The 21,380-nt window shown below is 44.6% G+C and overlaps 2 protein-coding genes across 10 annotated transcripts in view; both read right to left on the bottom strand.

Annotated features, from left to right (window-relative positions):
* Positions 1 to 30: 30 nt before the first annotated feature.
* Positions 31 to 8,490, bottom strand: LOC139763345 (uncharacterized). The gene is made up of 2 exons (XM_071689367.1): positions 8,416 to 8,490; positions 31 to 846 (listed from the first exon to the last, which is right to left on the bottom strand). Exons 1-2 carry the CDS (start codon positions 8,488 to 8,490, stop codon positions 31 to 33), a joined length of 891 nt encoding a protein of 296 aa, XP_071545468.1.
* Positions 8,491 to 12,039: 3,549 nt separating this feature from the next.
* LOC139763169 (uncharacterized) overlaps positions 12,040 to 21,380 on the bottom strand; it is a 21,115-nt gene continuing 11,774 nt past the window's right edge. For 2 of the 9 annotated variants that reach the window (XM_071688882.1, XM_071688885.1), the window contains exon 2: positions 12,040 to 13,576. In XM_071688882.1, the coding sequence (XP_071544983.1) occupies positions 12,710 to 13,576 (867 nt within the window). In that variant the 3' untranslated portion in view covers positions 12,040 to 12,709. Of the gene's footprint in view, positions 13,577 to 14,470; positions 15,365 to 15,399; positions 15,707 to 18,501; positions 20,607 to 21,380 lie in introns of those variants that run through there. The other 7 variants (XM_071688883.1, XM_071688886.1, XM_071688884.1 and 4 more) reach the window with 6 other exon arrangements.

The following is a 21,380-nucleotide window of genomic DNA, read 5'->3' as shown; positions in this document are numbered from 1 at the left end:
CAGGTGGTCGGTAATTAACCTTTGGTGACCTCATATGGCTGGGAGGTAAGGGCATTTTGGGGGAAGAACGCAATATGGGTAATCAGGATGTGGATTGAACACCAGCTCTTCTGTGCACCGCTGAAGGAGGGCTGGCTGACCAATGGCCATACAGTAGAAGTACTCCGGCTGGCAGATGTTGCACTTCGGGAAGTAGCCCAGCGCGGCACACGTGAGTGAGTCCAGGCAGCTGGGCGTGGGCGTAACAAGGGTGCTCGTGGGAACCATGATGTCCTCACACAGTACGGTGCACGGGGCGTCCGAGGCGCATTCCCCCCTCGGGATGTCAAAGTTCTCTCCCCGGGGACATGCCAAGTGCATATCCTCCCCGACTGGCCCTACTGCCGAGCAGCGATAGAAGCTGGTACAGTCCAAGGGGTCAGGGATGTCTACGCCAGCGTTCAGACAGTACGAAAAACACAAGTCTGTGCAGCACTTGGAGGAATCATTGCCACAGACGGAAACAATTCCGTCAAAGAAGGGATCCTCCAGTGGGCATTGGAAGGGGCCCTCTGTACTCTCGCCCGTACAGACATAAAATCTATTGCAATCTTTTGGATCAGCGATCAAATCGGGCACTTCGTTGCAGCTCAGGTGACACGCCAGAAGTGGGCAAGCGGTGGCGCACTCTCCATCGCTCGAGCACTTTGAGGTGACCACGTCAAACTTCTCGTCGTCAGGACAAGAAAAAGGTCTGTCCGTTGGCGCACCATCATCCAGGCAGATGTAAAACCGTCTGCAGTCCGTAGGGTCCGCCACGGCGTCGCCAGGTGTCTTACCCGCGCAGTCTGGTTGACATCCCGATCGCTGCGTCACGTCGACGGCACACACAACCTGAGGGAAACAAGTATATATATATATATATATATATATATATATATATATATATATATATATATATATATATATATATATATATATATATATATGTATATATATATATATATATATGTATATATATATATATATATATATATATATATATATATATATATATATATATATATATATATATATTTTTCATACTATTCGCCATCTCCCGCATTAGCGAGGTTGCGTTAAGAACAGAGGACTGGACCTTTGAGGGAATATCCGCACCTGGCCCCTGTCTCTGTCCCTTCTTTTGGAAAATTAAAAAAAACCGAGAGGGGAGGATTTCCAGCCCCCCGCTCCCCTCCCTTTTAGTCGCCTTCTACGACACGCAGGGAATACGTGGGAAGTATTCTTTCTCCCCTATCCCCAGGGATATATATATATATATATATATATATATATATATATATATATATATATATATATATATATATATATATATATATATATATATATATATTTTTTTTTTTTTTTTTTTTTTTTTATACTTTGTCGCTGTCTCCCGCGTTTGCGAGGTAGCGCAAGGAAACAGACGAAAGAAATGGCCCAACCCCCCCCCCCATACACATGTACATACGTCCACACACGCAAATATACATACCTACACAGCTTTCCATGGTTTACCCCAGACGCTTCACATGCCTTGATTCAATCCACTGACAGCACGTCAACCCCTGTATACCACATCGCTCCAATTCACTCTATTCCTTGCCCTCCTTTCACCCTCCTGCATGTTCAGGCCCCGATCACACAAAATCTTTTTCACTCCATCTTTCCACCTCCAATTTGGTCTCCCTCTTCTCCTCGTTCCCTCCACCTCCGACACATATATCCTCTTGGTCAATCTTTCCTCACTCATTCTCTCCATGTGCCCAAACCATTTCAAAACACCCTCTTCTGCTCTCTCAACCACGCTCTTTTTATTTCCACACATCTCTCTTACCCTTACGTTACTCACTCGCTCAAACCACCTCACACCACACATTGTCCTCAAACATCTCATTTCCAGCACATCCATCCTCCTGCGCACATCTCTATCCATAGCCCACGCCTCGCAACCATACAACATTGTTGGAACCACTATTCCTTCAAACATACCCATTTTTGCTTTCCGAGATAATGTTCTCGACTTCCACACATTTTTCAAGGCTCCCAAAATTTTCGCCCCCTCCCCCACCCTATGATCCACTTCCGCTTCCATGGTTCCATCCGCTGACAGATCCACTCCCAGATATCTAAAACACTTCACTTCCTCCAGTTTTTCTCCATTCAAACTCACCTCCCAATTGACTTGACCCTCACCCCTACTGTACCTAATAACCTTGCTCTTATTCACATTTACTCTTAACTTTCTTCTTCCACACACTTTACCAAACTCAGTCACCAGCTTCTGCAGTTTCTCACATGAATCAGCCACCAGCGCTGTATCATCAGCGAACAACAACTGACTCACTTCCCAAGCTCTCTCATCCCCAACAGACTTCATACTTGCCCCTCTTTCCAGGACTCTTGCATTTACCTCCCTAACAACCCCATCCATAAACAAATTAAACAACCATGGAGACATCACACACCCCTGCCGCAAACCTACATTCACTGAGAACCAATCACTTTCCTCTCTTCCTACACGTACACATGCCTTACATCCTCGATAAAAACTTTTCACTGCTTCTAACAACTTGCCTCCCACACCATATATTCTTAATACCTTCCACAGAGCATCTCTATCAACTCTATCATATGCCTTCTCCAGATCCATAAATGCTACATACAAATCCATTTGCTTTTCTAAGTATTTCTCACATACATTCTTCAAAGCAAACACCTGATCCACACATCCTCTACCACTTCTGAAACCGCACTGCTCTTCCCCAATCTGATGCTCTGTACATGCCTTCACCCTCTCAATCAATACCCTCCCATATAATTTACCAGGAATACTCAACAAACTTATACCTCTGTAATTTGAGCACTCACTCTTATCCCCTTTGCCTTTGTACAATGGCACTATGCACGCATTCCGCCAATCCTCAGGCACCTCACCATGAGTCATACATACATTAAATAACCTTACCAACCAGTCAACAATACAGTCACCCCCCTTTTTAATAAATTCCACTGCAATACCATCCAAACCTGCTGCCTTGCCGGCTTTCATCTTCCGCAAAGCTTTTACTACCTCTTCTCTGTTTACCAAATCATTTTCCCTAACCCTCTCACTTTGCACACCACCTCGACCAAAACACCCTATATCTGCCACTCTGTCATCAGACACATTCAACAAACCTTCAAAATACTCATTCCATCTCCTTCTCACATCACCGCTACTTGTTATCACCTCCCCATTTACGCCCTTCACTGAAGTTCCCATTTGCTCCCTTGTCTTACGCACCCTATTTACCTCCTTCCAGAACATCTTTTTATTCTCCCTAAAATTTACTGATAGTCTCTCACCCCAACTCTCATTTGCCCTTTTTTTCACCTCTTGCACCTTTCTCTTGACCTCCTGTCTCTTTCTTTTATACTTCTCCCACTCAATTGCATTTTTTCCCTGCAAAAATCGTCCAAATGCCTCTCTCTTCTCTTTCACTAATACTCTTACTTCTTCATCCCACCACTCACTACCCTTTCTAAACAGCCCACCTCCCACTCTTCTCATGCCACAAGCATCTTTTGCGCAATCCATCACTGATTCCCTAAATACATCCCATTCCTCCCCCACTCCCCTTACTTCCATTGTTCTCACCTTTTTCCATTCTGTACACAGTCTCTCCTGGTACTTCCCCACACAGGTCTCCTTCCCAAGCTCACTCACTCTCACCACCTTCTTCACCCCAAATGGAAATGGTGAAGAGCTTGTAGATTTATGTGCTGAAAAAGGACTGATGATTGGGAATACCTGGTTTAAAAAGCGAGATATACATAAGTATACTTATGTAAGTAGGAGAGATGGCCAGAGAGCGTTATTGGATTACGTGTTAATTGACAGGCGTGCGAAAGAGAGACTTTTGGATGTTAATGTGCTGAGAGGTGCAACTGGAGGGATGTCTGATCATTATCTTGTGGAGGCTAAGGTGAAGATTAGTATGGGTTTTCAGAAAAGAGGAGTGAATATATATATATATATATATATATATATATATATATGAAAGTTGATGGAGAGAGATGGGTGATTATTGGTGCATATGCACCTGGGCATGAGAAGAAAGATCATGAGAGGCAAGTGTTTTGGGAGCAGCTGAATGAGTGTGTTAGTGGTTTTGATGCACGAGACCGGGTTATAGTGTTGGGTGATTTGAATGCAAAGGTGAGTAATGTGGCAGTTGAGGGAATAATTGGTATACATGGGGTGTTCAGTGTTGTAAATGGAAATGGTGAAGAGCTTGTAGATTTATGTGCTGAAAAAGGACTGATGATTGGGAATACCTGGTTTAAAAAGCGAGATATACATAAGTATACTTATGTAAGTAGGAGAGATGGCCAGAGAGCGTTATTGGATTACGTGTTAATTGACAGGCGCGCGAAAGAGAGACTTTTGGATGTTAATGTGCTGAGAGGTGCAACTGGAGGGATGTCTGATCATTATCTTGTGGAGGCTAAGGTGAAGATTTGTATGGGTTTCCAGAAAAGAAGAGTGAATGTTGGGGTGAAGAGGGTGGTGAGAGTAAGTGAGCTTGGGAAGGAGACTTGTGTGAGGAAGTACCAGGAGAGACTGAGTACAGAATGGAAAAAGGTGAGAACAATGGAAGTAAGGGGAGTGGGGGAGGAATGGGATTTATTTAGGGAATCAGTGATGGATTGCGCAAAAGATGCTTGTGGCATGAGAAGAGTGGGAGGTGGGTTGATTAGAAAGGGTAGTGAGTGGTGGGATGAAGAAGTCAGAGTATTAGTGAAAGAGAAGAGAGAGGCATTTGGACGATTTTTGCAGGGAAAAAATGCAATTGAGTGGGAGACGTATAAAAGAAAGAGACAGGAGGTCAAGAGAAAGGTGCAAGAGGTGAAAAAAAGGGCAAATGAGAGTTGGGGTGAGAGAGTATCATTAAATTTTAGGGAGAATAAAAAGATGTTCTGGAAGGAGGTAAATAAAGTGCGTAAGACAAGGGAGCAAATGGGAACTTCAGTGAAGGGCGCAAATGGGAAGGTGATAACAAGTAGTGGTGATGTGAAAAGGAGATGGAGTGAGTATTTTGAAGGTTTGTTGAATGTGTTTGATGATAGAGTGGCAGATATAGGGTGTTTTGGTCGAGGTGGTGTGCAAAGTGCGAGGGTTAGGGAAAATGATTTGGTAAACAGAGAAGAGGTAGTAAAAGCTTTGCGGAAGATGAAAGCCGGCAAGGCAGCAGATTTGGATGGTATTGCAGTGGAATTTATTAAAAAAGGGGGTGACTGTATTGTTGACTGGTTGGTAAGGTTATTTAATGTATGTATGACTCATGGTGAGGTGCCTGAGGATTGGCGGAATGCGTGCATAGTGCCATTGTACAAAGGCAAAGGGGATAAGAGTGAGTACTCAAATTACAGAGGTATAAGTTTGTTGAGTATTCCTGGTAAATTATATGGGAGGGTATTGATTGAGAGGGTGAAGGCATGTACAGAGCATCAGATTGGGGAAGAGCAGTGTGGTTTCAGAAGTGGTAGAGGATGTGTGGATCAGGTGTTTGCTTTGAAGAATGTATGTGAGAAATACTTAGAAAAGCAAATGGATTTGTATGTAGCATTTATGGATCTGGAGAAGGCATATGATAGAGTTGATAGAGATGCTCTGTGGAAGGTATTAAGAATATATGGTGTGGGAGGCAAGTTGTTAGAAGCAGTGAAAAGTTTTTATCGAGGATGTAAGGCATGTGTACGTGTAGGAAGAGAGGAAAGTGATTGGTTCTCAGTGAATGTAGGTTTGCGGCAGGGGTGTGTGATGTCTCCATGGTTGTTTAATTTGTTTATGGATGGGGTTGTTAGGGAGGTGAATGCAAGAGTTTTGGAAAGAGGGGCAAGGATGAAGTCTGTTGGGGATGGGAGAGCTTGGGAAGTGAGTCAGTTGTTGTTCGCTGATGATACAGCGCTGGTGGCTGATTCATGTGAGAAACTGCAGAAGCTGGTGACTGAGTTTGGTAAAGTGTGTGAAAGAAGAAAGTTAAGAGTAAATGTGAATAAGAGCAAGGTTATTAGGTACAGTAGGGTTGAGGGTCAAGTCAATTGGGAGGTGAGTTTGAATGGAGAAAAACTGGAGGAAGTGAAGTGTTTTAGATATCTGGGAGTGGATCTGGCAGCGGATGGAAACATGGAAGCGGAAGTGGATCATAGGGTGGGGGAGGGGGCGAAAATTCTGGGAGCCTTGAAGAATGTGTGGAAGTCGAGAACATTATCTCGGAAAGCAAAAATGGGTATGTTTGAAGGAATAGTGGTTCCAACAATGTTGTATGGTTGCGAGGCGTGGACTATGGATAGAGTTGTGCGCAGGAGGATGGATGTGCTGGAAATGAGATGTTTGAGGACAATGTGTGGTGTGAGGTGATTTGATCGAGTAAGTAACGTAAGGGTAAGAGAGATGTCTGGAAATAAAAAGAGCGTGGTTGAGAGAGCAGAAGAGGGTGTTTTGAAATGGTTTGGTCACATGGAGAGAATGAGTGAGGAAAGATTGACCAAGAGGATATATGTGTCGGAGGTGGAGGGAACGAGGAGAAGAGGGAGACCAAATTGGAGGTGGAAAGATGTAGCGAAAAAGATTTTGTGTGATCGGGGCCTGAACATGCAGGAGGGTGAAAGGAGGGCAAGGAATAGAGTGAATTGGAGCGATGTGGTATACCGGGGTTGACGTGCTGTCAGTGGATTGAATCAAGGCATGTGAAGCGTCTGGGGTAAACCATGGAAAGCTGTGTAGGTATGTATATTTGCGTGTGTGGACGTATGTATATACATGTGTATGGGGGTGGGTTGGGCCATTTCTTTCGTCTGTTTCCTTGCGCTACCTCGCAAACGCGGGAGACAGCGACAAAGCAAAAAAGAAAAAAAAAAAAAAAATATATATATATATATATATATATATATATATATATATATATATATATATATATATATATATATATATATATATATATATATATATATTTGAATATATATATATATATATATATATATATATATATATATATATATATATATATATATATATATATATATATATATTCAAATATATATATATATATATATATATATATATATATATATATATATATATATATATATATATATATATATATATATATTTGAATATATATATATATATATATATATATATATATATATATATATATATATTCATTTACATTCATCGATTATATTTGATCACAGATTCCCGCGTCAGCGAGGTAGCGGCAGGAAACAGACGAAGAAAGACCCATCCACTCATATACACACATATGTACAAACATGCACATACTCGTACATATACGTACATATACATATGCAAATCGACAAACACATACACAGACATACCAATTATACACATGTACATATTCATACCGGCGCCGCCCCACCCCACAGGGAACAGCATCGCCACCCCCTGCGTCAACGAGGTAGCGCCAGGAAAACAGACAAAAAAGACCATGTTCGTTCACACTCAATCTCTAGCTGTTATGTGTAATGCACCGAAACCACAGCTCTCTATGCACGTCCAGGCCCCACAGACCTCTCCACATGCCCTGGTTCAATCCACTGACAGCACGTCGACCCCGGTATACCACATCGTTCCAATTCACTCTATTCCTTGCATGTCTCTCACCCTCCTGCATGTTCAGGTCCCGATCGTTTAAAAATATTTTTCACCCCAGCCTTCCGTCTACAACTTGGTTTCCCGCTTCTCCTTGTTCCCTCTACATCTGACATATATATCCTCTTTGTCAACCTTTCCTCACTCATTCTCTCTGTATGCCTAAACAATTTCAAGACACCCTCTTCTGCCCTCTCAACCACACTCTTTTTATCGTCACACATCTCTCTTACCCTTTCATTACTTACTCGATCAAACCACCTCACACCACATATTGTCCTCAAACATTTCATTTTCAGCACATCCACCCTCCTCCGCACGACCCTATCTATAGCCCATGCCTTCCAACAATATAATAATATTGTTGGAGCCACTATTCCTTTAATCATACCCGATTTTGCTTTCCGAGATAACGTTCTCTCTTTCCACACCTTCATCGCTTCCAGAACCTCCGCCCCTTCCCCTACCCCATGACTCACTCCCACTTCCATGGTTCCATTCGCTGTTAAGTCCATTCCCAGGTATCTAAAGCACTGTACTTCCTCCAATTTTTCTCCACTCAAACTCACATCCCAACTGACTTCTTCCTAAACCCTACTGAACATAATAAACTTGCTCTTATTCACATTTTTCTCAAATTTCTCTTTTCGCACACTTCCAAACTCAGTCACCAACTTCTGCAGTTTCTCACTCGAAACAGCTACCAATGCTGTATCATCGGTAAACAACAGACTCACTTCCCAGGCCCTTTCATTACCAAGAGACTCCACACTCGCCCTCTCCAAATCCATAAATGCCACATACATATCCATGTTTTTATGAGTATTTTTCACACATATTCTTCAAAGGACACACCTAATGCACACATCCTCTACCACTTGTGAAACGACACTGCTCCTCCCCAACCTGATGATCTGTACATGCCTTCACCCTCTCAGTCAATACTCTCCCATACAATTTTCAAGGAATACTCAACAGACTTATGCCTCTGTAGTTTGAACACATAAATTTATCCCGTTTGCCTTTGTACAATGGCACTATACATGCATTCCACCAATCTCCAGGCACTTCACCATGATCCATGCATACAATGAATATTCTTACCAACCAGTCACAACACAATCACCCACTTTCTTAATAAATTCAACAGCAATACCATCCAGACCCGCCGCCTTGCTGGATTGCACCTTCCGAAAGGCTTTCACCACCTCTTCTCTCTTAACCAAACCATTCTCCCTGACTCTCTCACTTCGCACACCACCCCGACTAAAACACCCTACATCTGCCACCCTATCATCAAACACATTCAACATACCTTTAAAATACTCACTCCATCTCCTTCTCACATAACCACTACCTATTATTACTTCCCCCCTTGCACCCCTTCACCGATGTTCCCATTTGTTCTCTTGTCTTACGCATGTTATTTACCTCCTTCCAAAACATCTTTTTATTCTCCCTACAGTTAAATATTACTCTCTCACTCCAACTCTCTTATGTAGATAAGAGTAATGTTATTAAGTTCAGTAAGGTTGAGGGACAAGCTAATTAGGATGCTAGTTTGCATGGAGAAAGCTTGGAGGAAGTGAAATGTTTTAGATATCTGGGAGTTGAACCATGGAAGTGGAAGTGAGTCACAGGTTGGGGGATGGGGCGAAGGTTCCGGGAGCGACAAAAAATGTTTGGAAGGAGAGAACATTATCTCAGAGAGCAAAAATGGGTATGTTTGAAGAAATAGTGGTTCCAACAATGTTATATGGTTGCGAGGCATTGTTTATAGATAGGGTTGAACAGAGGGGGGTGGATGTGTTGGAAATGACATGTTTGAGGACAATATGTGGTGTGAGGTGGTTTGATCGAGGAAATAATGAAAGGGTAAGCGAGATCTGTGGAAATAGAAAGAGCGTGGTTTGAGAGAGCAGAAGACGGTGTGTTGAAATGGTTTGGACATATGGAGAGAATAAGAGAAGAAAGCTTGACAAAGAGGATATATGTGTTAGAGGTGGAGTGAAAAAAATTTGAACGATCGGGGCCTGAACATACAGGAGGGTAAAAGGCGTGCAAGGAATAGAATGAATTGGAACGATGTGGTATACCGGGGTCGACGTGCTGTCAATGGATTGAACCAGGGCATATGAAGCGTCTGGGGTAAACCATGGAAAGTTTTGTGGGGCCTAGATGTGGAAAGGGAGCTATGGTTTCGGTACATTACACATGACAGCTAGAGACTGACTGTGGACGAATGTGGCCTTTGTTGTCTTTTCCTAGCGCTACCCCGCGCGCGTGTGAGGGGAAGGGGGGGTTGCCATTTCATGTGTGGCGGATTGGCGACGAGAATGGATGAAGGCAGCAAGTATGAACGTGTACATGTGTATATATGTATATGTCTGTGTATGTATATGTATGTATACGTTGAAATGTATAGGTATGTGTATGTACGCGAGTGGGCGTGTATGTATATACATGTGTATGTGGGTGGGTTGAGCCATTCCTACCGTCTGTTTCCTTGCGCTACCTCGCTAACGCGGGAGACAGCGACAAAGTATATTGAATAAAATAAATGAATAAATGAATGGATATATATATATATATATATATATATATATATATATATATATATATATATATATATATATATATATATTTATTTATTTATCTTATTTTGCTTTGTCGCTGTCTCCCGCGTTAGCGAGGTAGCGCAAGGAAACAGACGAAAGAAATGGCCTAACCCACCCCCATACACATGTATATACATACACGTCCACACACGCAAATACACATACCTATACATCTCAATGTACGCATATATATACACACACAGACATATACATAGATACACATGTACATAATTCACACTGTTGGCCTTTATTTATTCCCATCGCCACCTCGCCACACATGGAATAACATCCCCTCCCCCCTCATGTGTGCGAGGTAGCGCTAGGAAAAGACAACAAAGGCCCCATTCGTTCACACTCAGTCTCTAGCTGTCATGTAATAATGCCCGAAACCACAGCTACCTTTCCACATCCAGGCCCCACAGAACTTTCCATGGTTTACCCCAGACGCTTCACATGCCCTGATTCAATCCACTGACAGCACGTCGACCTCGGTATACCACATCGATCCAATTCACTCTATTCCTTGCCCGCCCTTCACCCTCCTGCATGTTCAGGCCCCGATCGCTCAAAATCTTTTTCACTCCATCTTTCCACCTCCAATTTGGTCTCCCACTTCTCCTCGTTCCCTCCACCTCCGACACATATATCCTCTTGGTCAATCTTTCCTCACTCATTCTCTCCATGTGCCCAAACCATTTCAAAACACCCTCTTCTGCTCTCTCAACCACGCTCTTTTTATTTCCACACATCTCTCTTACCCTTACGTTACTTACTCGATCAAACCACCTCACACCACGTATTGTCCTCAATCATCTCATTTCCAGCACATCCACCCTCCTGCGCACAACTCTATCCATAGCCCACGCCTCGCAACCACAGAATATTGTTGGAACCACTATTCCTTCAAACATACCCATTTTTGCTTTCCGAGATAATGTTCTCGACTTCCACACATTCTTCAAGGCTCCCAGGATTTTCGCCCCCTCCCCCACCCTATGATCCACTTCCGCTTCCATGGTTCCATCCGCTGCCAGATTCACTCCCAGATATCTAAAACACTTTACTTCCTCCAGTTTTTCTCCATTCAAACTTACCTCCCAATTGACTTGACCCTCAACCCTACTGTACCTAATATATATATATATATATATATATATATATATATATATATATATATATATATATATATATATATATATATATATATATATATATATATATATGTGTGTGTGTGTGTGTGTGTGTGTGTGTGTGATAATATTGATAATAATAATAATAATAATAATAATAATAATAATAATAATAATAATAATAATAATGATAATAATAATGATAATAATGATAATAATAATAATAATAATAATAATAATAATAATGATAATAATAATGATAATAGTAGTAGTAATAATAATGATAATAATAATATCATTTGCTGTTCAGTGTTGTGTTAGAGATGAAGTGTACGTCAGTCGGTGGATTGAATGCCAGCAACCCATGTGTAAGCGTGTCAAAAAGATTAAAGGACAGCTACAGCTACCTAGGCCAAGGTGCAGTAGGTGACAAACGGCGCGGTGCTGGTTCACTGCACCACCATCGTTAACCTTTCCAATATCCAGTCGGTAATCTAGCCCTAGACGGTGGTTGCTGGATGCCTGGCAACTATTTCTCGGTGCCACCTAGTCGTGAACTGGGCAGTCAGTTGCCCTTGTCGCCTTACCCAGCGGAAAAGACAAAACTAGAGCAACTGAGGAATGGAACTTTATTTATCCTCTTCGTAAAACACTACGAAGTCTTTGTAAACTTCACTCCAGTCTTATCAAGACCCTAATACAGTTCAAGAATTAATCTCATATAAGAAAGAACATGTCAATGAATTATATGAATGATAAACACAAGACAACAGACCGTAATATATAAAACATTAACAGGCCGTAGGATATAATCCTCACCCCTCTTGAGTGGCTTCCACACTACCAGATCTCACACAATATGGTCAGTTGTAATGACCAACACACCAGATGGTGAGAACGAAAAATGGCAAGCAGGGAAGAGAAAGAGGGGAAAAAAAAGGCAAATAGTGTAAGGGAGTGTCAGTAGGGAAGCCATACGCATATCATTCAAATATCTGCCTCCATGATTATAAGCTTTCCAAAAAACACGTAATTCCAAAGGAAGTCTTACAGAATCCAGGATCTGGAAGTCACTGGACTGGTTATCAAGTCCACACTCCCCTGAATGTTGTCGAGTGGGGTTCCTAGGTTTGTTCAAACAAAGCTCCTCATGTTCATGTATGCAGATGACTGTGGGAACAATTGTTGACTTCAGATGTGTGAGTTTGGTTACGGTTGGTGAGCTCAGATGCTTCGGGGAACTGGTGAACTCAGATGGGATGGAAGATGGGAAGTTGATGAGTTCAGATGGGTGAGTGGTAGGGACAGTTACCAGGAAGGACGCAGTATGGATATGAAGGATCCGGGTTAAACATTAGGTTTCCTGAGCACTTCTCAATGACAGCTGGCTGGCCAATGGCCGAACAGTGGAAGTACTCCGGCTGGCAGGTGGTACACCTCGGGAAGTAGCCAAGCTCGGTGCACGTCAGCGAGGCCAGGCAGCCGGAGGTGGGTGTGACGCTTGTGGTGGAAGAGGTGTCAACAGCAGGTGTTGTATCCACTCCGCCTTCATCACACAGTATGGTACACGGGGCGCCCTCAGAGCACCTACCAAACAGTATGTTAAAGTTCTGCCCAACTGGACAACACATGTGGCTTCCTTCAGAAACTGGTACATTATCATCCGAGCAGATGTAGTATCTGCTACAGTCCAGAGGGTCAGGGACATTTGTGCCCGCTGTAAAACAGAAGGGATTGCACGGGTCGCTGCAGCATGCTGACAAATCGGTGCCGCAAACCAAAGCAGCCCCATCAAAGTAAGGCTTATCAGATGGGCAAGACATAGGCACCACCGTATCTTCATCCGTGCACACATAGAATCTACTGCAATCTCTGGGATCGGCAACCTTGCTGGGATAACCATCGCAGGTCATTTGACACTCCTTTGGAGGACATAGGGTCATGCACGGTCCATTGGCCTTGCACTGGCCTTCGGGTAGAACAAACGTCTCTCCATCGGGGCAAGAAAAAGGATCTTCTAGATACACACCATCGTCCAAGCAGAGGTAATACCGTGTGCAGTCTTTGGGGTCCGGGACTGCATCACCAGGATTCTTACCCGAACAGTCAGGTTGACACTCATCGCGTTGCATCCCAGCGACACCAGCAACCTGAAGGAACAGAACGACTTTCGTATATATGTTTGTCTCCTACAGAAGGAGGGACCTGTGGCATACATATATACTGTGTATAACAAACCATCAACGGGGGAGGTAGATATACCTTCCAATCAACAGTTCATCTTTTTTTTTAAGGTTCCAGTCACTGAAAAATCGTGCCATCGAGAACATGGTTATTGTGTGATAGAAATAGGTTGAAAAGTCGTGAAATTTTGCCTCAGCCTTGTTAAGGAGGTAAAAAGTTTACCCTCTGAAAAATTAGAATATTTCGCATTGTCAGGAAAGTTAATAGTAAATGGTTCCAAAAGTCCATCGGTTCACCCAAAGAACAGATATCAAAGCGGCCCACCCTTAATTTGCCAACGACCACAGAGTACCAGGATGACACAGTGGCATGCTGAGGATTGTGTCGTATAGCCAATGGTGGAGTGTACCAAATACCCGTCTCTCGGACGGAAAAACTAGAGAAATAAGTAAGTCTACGAAAGAGAAAGAGCAACACATAAGCCTCTCTGGTATAGTGGGCCAAACTTTGAGGTCCGATTGAGAATGTTTTTAAGTAGTAGACAGATGTACACAAGGACATCTCTATATACTGTTAACTTCTCAAAATAATAAGGAATTAAAGAATATTTTGCGTCTGCTCGTGGCTCAATTCTCCTTTGGAGATGGAGTCATTTGTATGGGTTATTGTAGGGATTCCAGGAGAGAGAGAGAGAGAGAGAGAGAGAGAGAGAGAGAGAGAGAGAGAGAGAGAGAGAGAGAGAGAGAGAGAGAGAGAGAGAGAGAGGTGGATGTTACGGTGATGGTGACTGTTCCGTGTTAGAATTCCAAAATCATCAAGAGAGATACGGAGGAGAGCGAGGAGTTTTAGAGTGTACATACCACAAGCTGATGTCTCGAAGTGTTTACGGTGAGGCGAGCTGCTGCTGGCCTCGCTTGGCATATCCTACCGACAGGGAGCTTACCGAACCAGTTGTCGCGGGAGGAGGAGCTGGTCGAGCAACAGGTGACACGAGGAGTATGAAAGAGGCCAGAGTCATCAGCGTATGAGTGGACGAGATTTTCTTTTCAGTAATGATAAAAGTTGATAAAAATAATGAGGGATCTTTGGCATACGTATGCACCATCACGAGATGGAACGGCTGTGGGAATACTTGGTTTTTTCTTTCTTTTCTGCTCAACTAAAGAGCAGTACTGGCAATTGTGTGGTTGTACACAATACCGCAACTGAGAGATACACATTCCACACTAAGGCAACACAATATCTGCCGAAATTAGCTCATCTGACCACACTTTTGGACGCTACCTCCTCCTCCTCCTCTTACTCCTCCCTCTCCTCCTCTTCTTCCTAATCCTCCTCCTCCTCCTCCTCCTCCTCCTCCTCTTCTTCCAATCGTCAGTACCTGACACTTCAGTGGCACTGACTAGACTAACTTGAGAACATGCTACTGACATTCTACAGGAAGAGTGTCGAGTCTCCTCGGGTAACATCTTCATCCTTCATGAGCATCGAAGCAAAGGTGACCTTTGCATGGATGGAAACTTTTCCTCCTGGTTCCAGTAAGACTGTCTCTTCTTTCTTTCCTGTTGTTATGCATGTTACGTGTGTATGTAGCTAAGTTTTTCTTGCGCGCGCGCGTGTGTGTGTGTGTGTGTGTGTGTGTGTGTGTGTGTGTGTGTGTGTGTGTATGTGCCATGTCCATCATGTTGTTTGTTAGAAGGTGACTAAAAGACAGGTCAAGTAACAAACTGGCTCCGCGCCACACGACCAAAGTCATACCAAACACACTACAAGTCCCAGACATCCTCACCATCAAGGCAACGAGGAGGAGGAGGAGGAGGAGGCAGCGGTTGTTCATGTTGGCAGATGATGAGGAGGTGAGGTTGGCTGACGGTGAGGGTTGTTGTCAGTGAAGGACCCGGATGGTGGTGGCCAGGCAGGACTGGTCTGGTGGTGGCCAAGCAGGACTGGTCTGGTGGTGGCCAGGCAGGACTGGTCTGGTGGTGGCCAAGCAGGACTGGTCTGGTGGTGGCCAGGCAGGACTGGTCTGGTGGTGGCCAGGCAAGACTGGGCTGGTGGTGGCCAGGCAGGACTGGTCTGGTGGTGGCCAGACTGAAGCTCCGGCCGCCGATGCACCTTCACATATACCCTGACACTTATCACAGGTGGTAAACCCCGCTGCCACTGCAGGGGGGAGGAACCCATTGTGGCCCAGATATTGAATCTTGCAACACTTACAAACTTCCCTACAGTACAGGGTTTTTTTTTAAGGTCTTTGTAAACGATAGAGCTGCTCTCTATCACCTGCCTCGAACCGCGTCGATATCTCGACATGATCTTCGTATGTGGTTCTTGAGTCCCATTATAATCGTGGTAACTCACACATCACGACCCCACACCTTTACCCACAGTCAAGGCTCTGCATTTGCCCGCTTAACACTGAATCCACTACAATGTTGAATATCTCTTACCCAGTATGGTGACGTTGGGTTCCTCTGAATGCACTGGTGCTTACAGCGGTACTGAGTCCTGCACGGCGTACCCCCAGACGCCGTTCCATATAAAGGTAGAACCAATCACCAGATCAAAGCATTTGTGGAACATCATCAGATCGTCTCAGTATCTTCCATCCCAGCTGAAGGAAATCATTCGCCCTCTCATCCAAGGCAGTGGATACTTCGCCCATGTTGAGAATCGCCTTCTATCAATGATTGCAGAGGAGAGAAATGATAGCAGACACACGATTCGCTCTCATACTTGGTTCCTTAGATCGATGAAAACAATGTCTTACGGGTAATTCATATTTCCTCTGATTCGACAACACATCAGTTATACAGAAGGATAAGAGATGATAACTTTTCATCAGCCAGCGTCGCTGGCATGGCGAAGGATTTGCAAGTCCAGGGAGGAGAAACGACCATCGTCCGCTGCCCTGAGGCATCGCAGGAGGGGGGTCAAAGTGATGGCGGAGCATCACGTCTACTTCCACATAGCCGACTAAGATGCATACAGACCGGACCCTCCACTTGTGATGAACCTTCTTCCACCAGGCTACACCTGCGCAGCTCAGAGAAAACACTTGAGACGTGGAATTCCTCAGCTTCTTACGTCACACACGAGCAGTCGAACGGGCAGTACGGCTCGTGCAGGGGAGGGGTGGTTAAGGGGGAGGAGTTTCCTGAAGCGGGAGTCGAGACGGCTTCATTCAGTCGCGATTCGAATCGCGAATCGTTAATGCTTCACCTGCAAACACCAGCACTTGCTGAATCAAAGAGAAATTTTGTACCTATGTGGAAGGCTGGGCCTTAAGTTGCAGCCACCTTCTTGAGGTGATTCTGAACGATAATAGGTCATTCAGAAATAGAAATCCAGTTCAGCGAAGACCTTAATGACGTCGAATATCTCACGATTGTAAACTACCTCCATCACGAACGATACTTACGATAAAACAAATGAATCAAATGTTTCCGTTCTTTGGCCGATATCCAGGAACCTTAAACATAAATTTTGCCATATACGATTTAATCGCAGAACTTATATATTTTCTCATAGGCATAATTAGTATTTTGTGACTACACATCTCTCATAACCTCAGACATTCTACAATCCGAGAGAGAGATGAGATTTACAGACTCGATGAATTTAGATTTTTTCTTTGCTACAGCGTCTCAGGAGCACATAGGCCACATGCATAGTGAGGGTGTATGTGGTCTTAGAATTATCATCAACCTCTGAAGATGGTGTTGAGAGACCTTTTGGGTTCTACGTTGACAGCCTTAATGACCCTGGCAATTGATAATCCTAAGGTCCAAACAACCAATGGTCTCACGAACTCTGAGTTCAAAGTGCACGTTCTGAATATAAGTACGGGAGGGATGGTTTCTGAGGGGGATTTCTTTTTTGTTGTTCGACAGTTCTTGCCCATATCCTCATCTTCGCCACACACCCAGAAATGTTGGAAATCGAAACAGACAGGCAATTTTCTTTTCAATCGATTGTAACGTATAGTGCCCTAAGATCCAGGCAAGAGAGGGGTCGGGGGAGTGAAAGGTGAAGGCTGTCAAGCGTGCCAATTAAGGTTTGTGGAGTGGTGATTAAGATGGTGATGGTATGAACAAACTACATGGAAAGCTTTAGGAGATACAGAGGGTGTGTGTGAGCCTAGTGTTTGCTTTGGAGAAATTGCGTACAAAAAAAAAAAATATGTGGTATCTATGTGTCTGGGAATAACGTGTACGATAGGGGTGTCAGAGAGGCCTCGTCTTTCCCAACACTGTGTGGCATATGTGCGAGTAGGAAGGAAGGAGGGGCAGTGGATCCCAGCGAATGAAGGGTTTCGTACCCATGACTGTTTAATCTCTGTAAGGATTGGAGGCAAGGGTCTTAAGAGTGTAGAGCAGGTCTACGGCATAGCAGAGGGTGTGACATCTACAATGAAACTATGATACAGACCGAGAAATATTTAAGGAATTTGGAGGAATAGACATGGTTGTACGGCTTATCATTTTCGTTTTTGAAGGGATTCAAAGATTTAGAATTGTGTAGAAGTAAAGTCAAGCGTCATTCGCAAGAACTTAATCTGTCATTATTATCAGCATTAAAGTCTGCCTTCGTACGGCAGGAGCACTCACTCACTCACTCACTCACTCACTCACTCACTCTCAACTTCAGTCTCATGATACCGTGCACATCCTACCTGTCAGACAATCCACTCCAGCATTACTGATGATGTATTAAACGAAAGTACTTATCGTCTCTTATTATCTCTTTCCACTGGTGATTGTGTATATATCTCTTCTCGGTGAAGTGAAGGTTATATATATATATATATATATATATATATATATATATATATATATATATATATATATATATATATATATATATAAAGAAGAAACGACAAAATCAGAGCAACTGGGAAATATATCTTTATTCCTCCTCAACATGAAACACTCAACGTCTCATTAAACTCTACATTCAAGTCTAATAAAAAGCCAGATTCAAATCAGCTTGAAAATGTCGGAAAAATGGAATACAATAGAGTTACAGATGATGACATGAATGACAAACATAGTCGACTACCCTGTCCAGCGTAAAACCCAAAGGATGAGACACACTCAACCATCACTTGTCGGTAGCAGTTCCCGTACACTGATGTGTGACACACCAGAGACTCAGTACGAAACAGGATGAACACATTAGTATATTGTAGGGCATCGTGCCCATAGGGAAGAAATATCTATCTAATCCTCTCTCCTCTCCGTCCAGGATCATCAGGGGTTTTTGAAATCACACGAATCATCCAAATTCAAGCTTACGGAACCCGGGACCTGAGTTTCACTGGAGCGTCCAATAGGACAACGACTCTCTGAACGCTGGGGGGGCACCTGCTGAGCTCAGATGCGTCAGTCTGGGGTCACCTGCTGACCTCAGATGCGTCAGTCTGGGGGGTCACCTGCTGAGTTCAGATGCGTCAGTCTGGGGGTCACCTGCTGAGCTCAGATGCGTCAGTCTGTGGGGGGGCACCTGCTGAGCTCAGATGCGTCAGTCTGAAGGGCACCTGCTGAGTTCAGATCCGTCAGTCTGGGGTGCACCTGCTGACCTCAGATGCGTCGGTCTGGGGGGCACCTGCTGAGTTCAGATGCGTAGATCTGGGGGGCACCTGCTGAGTTCACATGCGTCAGTCTGGGGGGCACCTGCTGAGCTCAGATGCGTCAGTCTGGGAGGCACCTGCTGAGTTCAGATGCGTATGTCTGGGGGGCACCTGCTGAGTTCAGATGCGTCGATCTGGGGGGCACCTGCTGAGTTCAGATGCGTATGTCTGGGGGGCACCTGCTGAGCCCAGATGCGTCACTCTGGGGGGCACCTGCTGAGTTCAGATGCGCCAGTCTGGAGGGCACCTGCTGAGTTCAGATGCGTCAGTCTGGGGGGCACCTGCTGAGCTCAGATGCGTCAGTCTGGGGGCACCTGCTGAGCTCAGATGCGTCAGTCTGGAGGGCTCCTGCTGAATTCAGATGTGTCAGTGTCGGGGGCACCTGCTGAGCTCAGATGAGCATATGGGACAGAAGATGACCACCAGATGAGCAGGTGTGGGCCGGGGCAGGTTATGATAGAGTGGGTGGTGGGTAGGGGCAGATGGTGAGTTGAGACGGGTTGGTGGAGGAGGAAGAGAGATCAGAGGATTGGATAGTAGGGACAACTGGCTGGGGAAATACAATACGGGTAGCTGGGAACTGGGTTAAACACCAAGCCTCCTGTGCACATCCCATGGCTACCTGGCACACCGGCGGCTGAACAGTAGAAGAAATCTGGCCTGCAGTCTTGGCACTGTGCGAAGTAGCCAGGTTTCGTGCATATGAGTGAGGTTAGGCAGCCGGAGGTGGGAGTGACGACCGTCGTGGACGTTCTGCTTGTGGTCATTGCGGCCTCATCACACAGTAAGGTACATGGGCTGCCCGCGGCGCACTCCCCTGAAGGGATGTCAAAGCTCTGTCCCTCTGGACAGGTGAGGTGCATGTCTTCCTCAACGGCTCCCACCGCCAGGCAGCGGTAATACTTGGTACAGTCCAGAGGGTCGGGGATATTGACCCTCCCATCAAAACAATAAGGGTAACACAGTCCACTGCAGCATTTAGAGTGATCTGTGCCGCAATCTTTGTCGCCGAAGAAAGGCTTGTCCGATGGGCAGTCATAAGGGCCCAGAACACCAGCGTCTGTGCAAACGTAGAACTTCCGACAGTCTTTAGGGTCAGCGATATATTCGGGGGGATTTCGACACGTCATAGGACACTCTTTGGGCGTACAGACACTAGCACACAACTCGGGTCCCGTGCAATCGGAGGCGCCGGGATCAAAGCTCCCGCTGGGGCAATGGTAATGTACGGCCGAGGGGACGCCATCAGCAAGGCAGACGTAATATTGCGTGCAGTCCAAAGGGTCGGCCACCAAGTCACCCGGGTGTCTCCCCGTACAGTCTGGTTCACACACCTCGTGGTGCGTCCCGCCAACGTACACAGCCTAAGAAACAGAGCAGCATTATTTTTACATAATGAAGTACTGGTGTGGCCCTTCTACATATATTGCTGGTAACCATGAGGGATATGAGACACAAAGATTAGGACGCTTTCGTGATAATCTACATCTTCAGGGGTACAGAAATAATTATCTCTGGATCTCGGATGATGTGAATTATTAACGAAAGTTTTCGGATTTTCGAATCTCATTTATCCTTTTGGTAACCAGCATATTCTCGAATCACGTGTCGTTTTGTGATGTATCACCATGGTTGTTTAATGTGTTTATGAATGGGGTGGTGAGTGAGGTAAATGCAAGGGTTTTGGAAAGAGGGGGCAAGTATGCAGTCTGTTGGGGATGAGACGGCCTGGAAAGTGAGTCCGTTGTTTTTCGCCGATGATACAGCACTGGTGGCTGAATCAAGTAAGAAACTGCAGAAGCTGGTGACTGAGTTTGGAAAAGTGAATGAAAGGAAAAAGTTGAGAGTAAATGTGAATAGGAGCAAGGTTATTAGGTTCAGCAGGGTTGATGGACAAGTTAGTTGGGATGTAACTTTGAATGGAGAAAAATTAGAGGAAGCTAAGTGTTTTAGATATCTGGGAGTAGACTTGGCAGAAAATGGAACCATGGAAGCTGAAGTGAGTCATAGGGTGGGGAGGGGACGAAGATTCTGGGAGCGATGAAGAATGTGTGGAAAGAGAAAACGTTATCCTCGAAGAGAAAATATGTGAATGTTTCAAGAAATAGCAGTTCCAACAACGATATATGGTTGCAATG

The sequence above is a fragment of the Panulirus ornatus genome, chromosome 46 (genome assembly GCF_036320965.1).
Source record: "Panulirus ornatus isolate Po-2019 chromosome 46, ASM3632096v1, whole genome shotgun sequence".
NCBI lineage: Eukaryota > Metazoa > Arthropoda > Malacostraca > Decapoda > Palinuridae > Panulirus > Panulirus ornatus.
This window is presented reverse-complemented; position numbering and strand designations above follow the sequence as displayed.

Coding starts and splice junctions, on each gene's coding strand:
- LOC139763345 (XM_071689367.1), bottom strand. CDS start 8,490: ATGGATATGTATGTGGCATTTATGGATTTGGAGAGGGCGAGTGTGGAG. Junction 847..8,415: donor GTAATGAAAGGGCCTGGGAA/GTGAGTCTGTTG, acceptor GACGTGACGCAG/CGATCGGGATGTCAACCAGA.